Source organism: Malania oleifera, chromosome 9 (assembly GCF_029873635.1).
Source record: "Malania oleifera isolate guangnan ecotype guangnan chromosome 9, ASM2987363v1, whole genome shotgun sequence".
In the NCBI taxonomy this organism is placed as follows: domain Eukaryota; kingdom Viridiplantae; phylum Streptophyta; class Magnoliopsida; order Santalales; family Ximeniaceae; genus Malania; species Malania oleifera.
Window position 1 is genome coordinate 1840765 of NC_080425.1, and position 5676 is coordinate 1846440.

The 5676-nt window shown below is 38.8% G+C and overlaps 1 protein-coding gene across 1 annotated transcript; it reads right to left on the reverse strand.

The window, feature by feature from the left end:
• Positions 1-517: 517 nt before the first annotated feature.
• Positions 518-2067, reverse strand: LOC131163342 (ethylene-responsive transcription factor ERF105). Its single transcript, XM_058119938.1, has one exon. The coding sequence runs from the start codon at positions 1674-1676 to the stop codon at positions 699-701; it is 978 nt and encodes a 325-aa protein (XP_057975921.1). The 5' UTR covers positions 1677-2067; the 3' UTR covers positions 518-698.
• Between the last annotated feature and the right edge of the window lie 3609 nt (positions 2068-5676).

Genomic DNA, 5676 nt, shown 5'->3' on the forward strand with positions numbered 1-5676 from the left:
GGATCGAAAAGAATCAAACATTTTCTAAATATTTTGGTAGTCCTAATTTGTCAGGATTTTTGAATTTGTTTATGTAAATATTTAACGAAACAAGCTAAAGTATGATAAAATTGACTCGACTCCATTGTAACCCTACTAATGAAAGTAAGGCACGTAACAATTCTAACCCTCTTATGACCTTTTAAATTCAATTATTGATTTAGGTATTTGATCGCCATCTTCGACAACCTTTTTTGACATAAACTTGCACTAAAGTTTTCTATTCCCTTTCAAATGGACTTTTTTCGTATTAAAATTGCTAAAAATATTCATAAAAGGGTTTTTGTTTGGAAAAAAAAAGTACTTTGATAAGATAAACGAAGTAAGAATGAAAACCAAAACTATTAATCCTAAATTGATTTTAGGTTATCAAATATCATCTTAAATTTTTTTTAACTCAAGAGCTAGCCACCTTTGATCTTATATTTAAAACTTAATAGAAACAAAATCACAAAAATTAAAAATAAGGCAAAAGAAATTAAAATAATTTGGTTCCATTTCTGAAGAAGCCAAACATGCATCCTATATATATACAAGCTTAAATACACCTACAAGCCCTATGGTTCATACATACCAAAAATTATATTGAAAACATTTCCTTAATTAATATATAATTTAAAAAAAACAGACACGTGACGACAAGGAGCTCTTTTGCTTCTCTATTTCACCATGAGTTGCGTATATCCAAACGTCGGGTGAGGAGATAACGGCGACAGCGGCGGCACGTTAAAGATTCCGTTCCCACTCTGGTCCCAAACCGCCGTCCAACTTGACGGCGTCAGCGGTCCCACCGCCTGAGTCTGACAACTCATCGCCCCTTCGGCCTCGGCCTCCGGCGATCTCTCTCTCTTCAAGGCCTTCACCTCCGGCGCTTCTCTCTCCTCCGTCTCCATCTCCGCCTCCCGCCGCCTTTTCGGGCGGACGTCCGTCAACTTCCCGACCTCGAGAGGGAAGTTGAGGATGGCTTTGGAGCCCCGGAGCTTGAAGGCGGCGCGGTCGTAGGCCTTGGCGGCTTCCACGGCGGTGTCGAAGGTCCCGAGCCAAACCCGAGACCCTTTCCGGTTCGGGTCTCGGATCTCCGCCGCGAACTTGCCCCACGGCCTCTGCCGGACCCCCCTGTAGTGTCTCCTCTCTTCCTCCCTGGCCGGCTGAACCGCCTCGACGGGTCGGACCCACTCGGGTGTCTGAACCGGCGTGAGAGAGATTTTCTTCAGCGACGGCCGCCGGTCCCGGAGGCTCAGCTGGGAGGTGGGTTTCGGCGTCGCGAGATCAATGATTTCAGGTTTCGATTCGAATTCGAAGGAAAAGGACGAACCCTCTTCACCGCTCTGCGTTCTGCGGGAAGGATTAATTGAGCAGGGAGCAAAACTGATGGGGCATCCGGTGGAATTGGGTTCGGAGAAGGTGAAATAATTTGAAATTGCGATGGGGGAATCGCAACTGGCGGTTTGAGAACAGAGGGACTCGGATTGGGAGTTGGAAGCATCCAGATTTAGTCCTTCAAACCATTCTTTTTCGTTGAATTGGGGGGCAGAGTGGGTGATGGGGGAAGTGATGAAACTTCCCATAGGGGAAGACTCCCCCAGAAGGTGCTGCCTGATGATCTCCAGAGCTGAAGCTTCACCTAGCGTCGCCATGTTAAACAGAGAACCCTGTCCGCAAGCAGCTCCCCGGTTTTACAGAGAAAGAGAGAGGAAGAGGTCTGGGTTTAGAGAGAGATTCGTAGATGAGGAAGACGATGGGAGTAGGAAAAGAGAGTGGAAAAGCACAAATATATAGGAGAGAGCTGTACTTTTGGATTCTGGAAAGTAGACTTCTTGAGGTGGTTCCAGGATGGGGGAAGGAAGGATCGCGGCCTAGTTGAGGCAGTGATAGGACGCGAACCATAGCAGCATGGCGACGCATCATGAGCCGTTGGATTGGAATGGGGTGTTGATAGATGGGGGCCAAAGGGTCATCGCACGGTTGGTGTCGGAGCCAACCTAATTTGTCGCGGTATGCCTTTCGTAGCCACTGTTGTAAGTTTTACGGCTATTTCTTGGGTAGTTCCATAATTCCCACGTTTGGAATAAAATTTTCAAACCACAAAAATGATTTTAGACCGATATTGGAAGTCGCTACCCTATCTTACATTTGTTGCCACAACTATTGCTACAGTCAAACCGCCCAAATATTTTAGACCCATATTAGAGACAAAGTAGGTTGCCCATGAGTAATTTGAAAATTTGGTTCGATATGAAGTTATTCAAACTCGTTCGTCATATAAATGAGTAATTTTTTGTTTTAATTTTTCATGTATCATTTAATAATTGAGCTGAAAAAAACTCGTTTTATTTTGTAAGTGTCCCTATTATTTGGACCCATTTAGTTATTTGAATCAAACTCATTTATAAAATTATATACGATAAGATTGAATTAGGGTTTTAGATTGCAATCAACTTAAAAGTAAGAACTATTTAGGTCTAGGCTTATTTAGTCAAATTCCATAACCAAAATTTTGTGACGAGAGCAAAATCAAGGCCATTAAGCTAGCTTGGTTTAGGCAAAAAAAATTTCACAATGCAATATTAATAAAAGTCATTTTTGACTTTTTTGTTTAGTAAAATCTAAGAGCCTTTTAAGTTTTATCACTCAAAATTAGAGGTTTAAAGGGAACCGAGTTGTTCACGAGTATTTTCGTAATTCAATTTTATAACAACTCGTGAGATTGTTCATTTGCATTATAAACAAGTTTGAACAAATTGTCGAAAATGGAAATATCCCAAGAGGGAGGTGAATTGGGTTTTAAAACTTTTTAACTAATTTAAACATTTGTCGATTCGCAACAGATCATATCCCATTTGATATTACAACGTGTATGTAAAATGATTAAATTATGAGTGTAAACATACACGTGTAGCATATCTCATTTAAATAAAAGTGTGCATGCAAATAATTAAACTATGAATAAATAAGCATACACATATGGAAATATAAAGTGTAGTAATTAAATAAGATAGTGAGAGAGCGACACAAGATTTGTTATCGAGGTTCAGGCAAACCAAGCTACGTCCTCGCCTTAGGCATACATACCCCCAATGATTTCACTAACCCTACTCACTTAAATGGGCGGAGTAAAAACCATTACAACCTCTCTTTACGAAGCGAGGTAAACCCCAACTTAATTACCAGGTTGAGCCCAACTGGTCTCCCTGACGGGACAGAGACATCCCAATTCAATTTCTCGGGCTGAACCTAACCGATCTCACTTACAAGACTGAAACTCTTCAGTTCAATTAATGGGTTGAACCCAACCGGTCTTACTTATGGGGGCTAAGATTCTCTTGTTTAATTGTAGGCTGAACCCAACCAGCACAATAAAAATATTTTTGTACATAATAATGCTTCTGAAAATATAAGTAAAGATGTACACGTTTAAAGTCTACAATGCACTCTCTAATATGATATGATTTATACTCAGTAGAGAAAGAGTGTTATCTTAAAACACAATTTTCAATCTTTGAAAAATGATGTGTGTCGCGGCGTCCCGGGGAGCGCGTGTGCCCCGGGCGGCGAAATTAAAATTATTATAATATTTTCAGGAAAAATATGGTGTAGGAGTCGCCACTAACCTTTAGTGCGGTTAGAACACATGATTACTACCCCGTTAGGGGTAGAATCGGTCTACATTACCAGAGTTAGGCTCGGGAGTTCGGTTACGCGAGGGGAAGGTACAAGCACCCCCTACGCGCCCGTTCTTACGAACGGTACCTAATTAATTTGAAATTATCCCTAAGTTAATTTAATAAGTCTTTACATTACTCCTTTTTTATGAATTTATGATTATACATGAAAATAAATAAATAAATAAATATATACATATATTCCCTCAGAGCTTAGGGTACGTGATGCCCAAAGGCTCATACCCCTGCAATAAAATTATAGGGATAATAAAAATCAAAAATATTTAATAAAAAATATAATAAAATAAAATAAAATAATAATAATCATTATAATAATGAACATAATAATAATAACAATAATAATAATAATAATAATAATAAATAACAATAGTAAAAATAATAATAATGGTACTAATAATAATAATGTTACCAAATAATCACAAAGATACCTTTTTTTTACATACGTAAATATATACAATAAGGGTAATAATAATACTTTTATTGGATAGCACTAACATTGATAATGCTTCTACCTACATTTATATATATATATATATATACATAAATATATATACACTAATGGTTATAATACTAGTAATGCCTTTGAATGGTAAACTAACAATAATAAATGTGAACACACAATCAAAGATCTACACAGGATATATAGAAACAAAATTATTAAACCTAAGGAAACAAACTTATAATCAGATTATGGAAACTAAGTAATCCTAAAATCAGTGGGTCATTGTACAAAGGTAAGCAAATAGTGAAGTTATGGAAATAATCTAAAGCTACTACTAATATATGAATATTCAATATAACCACTAACCGGAAAATTATCGACTTAAAGATTGGTGTAGAACCCTAAAAAAAAAAAAAAAAAAAAATATAATATGCTACACATGCAATATACACTAACCCTATATATGAACATTAATTATGACAAAAAAACCTAAATGATCCTAAACATATGGATATCAAAAAAAGACACCCTTAAGTAAATAATTACAATAGTTATTCTAACTACATATTAAACATGCAATAATTATATTAACAATTCAATTAAACTTTAAGTATCCAAACAAATTCCAACTATAAAAATTCCACAATAAAGAAAATTAATGTATATAAATAATACAATTAAAACAAACCACCAATATGGATATTAAATATTAAAATAACCAATAAAAACCATAGAAACATACATACCTGTATAGACACAAAAACAAAAAAACAAAAACAAAAACAACCCAAGACATTAGATATTAGAGCAAATAAAACAAAAATAATATAATATATATAAAAACAAATAAATAAAAAAAACATAAATAAATAAAAAAACCACACGTACATGTATGTGTGAAATTGTGTGTGTAAAAAGCGTGTCTTTTCTGGATGTGTGAATGTGTGTGTGTGTGTGTGCGGGAGGACTTACAGGGATAGGGGTGTGAGATCTTGTGGAGCTGCCGGAGGTCCTGGGGAGAGGGTGAAGACGGCCGGAGACGATGAGGTGCTCACGGTGGCTGGAGGCAGAGCAGATGATTCTCGGCAATGGTGGTTGACGGGCAAGGACGGAGACGATGGGGACTTGCTGGAGAGAGCGTGGGGCGTTGTCGTGAGTTTCTAGGGATTGCTGCTGGTGCTGTGGGTGATTCCTGCGGTGATGGGAGTTGCAGGGGTCGTCGTGTTGCCGTGGCTGTGCAGCGGTGATGGTTGGAGCATGGAGGGCCTGGGTTGCTGGTAACCGCCGGAGTTACAGAGAGCCGTGAGGCTCTGCCGGAGCGTGGCGGTGTTGGTGGGTGCAGGGGACTGGCAGTGTGCTGTGTGGATTCAGAAACAAAGGGAGAGATTGAGAAGAGGATGGATGGCCGGGGGCTGGGTGTGCGAGAGAGAGAGGGAAGAAAGGTTAGGCTTTTTTTTTTTTTCTGGCCTGCTCTGCCTTGGCCTCTTGCGCTGCGCCCGGCTGGAGTGTGTG

Excerpts from the sequence above, each read along its gene's own strand:
- LOC131163342 (XM_058119938.1), bottom strand. The coding sequence starts at position 1,676 with ATGGCGACGCTAGGTGAAGCTTCAGCTCTGGAGATCATCAGGCAGCAC.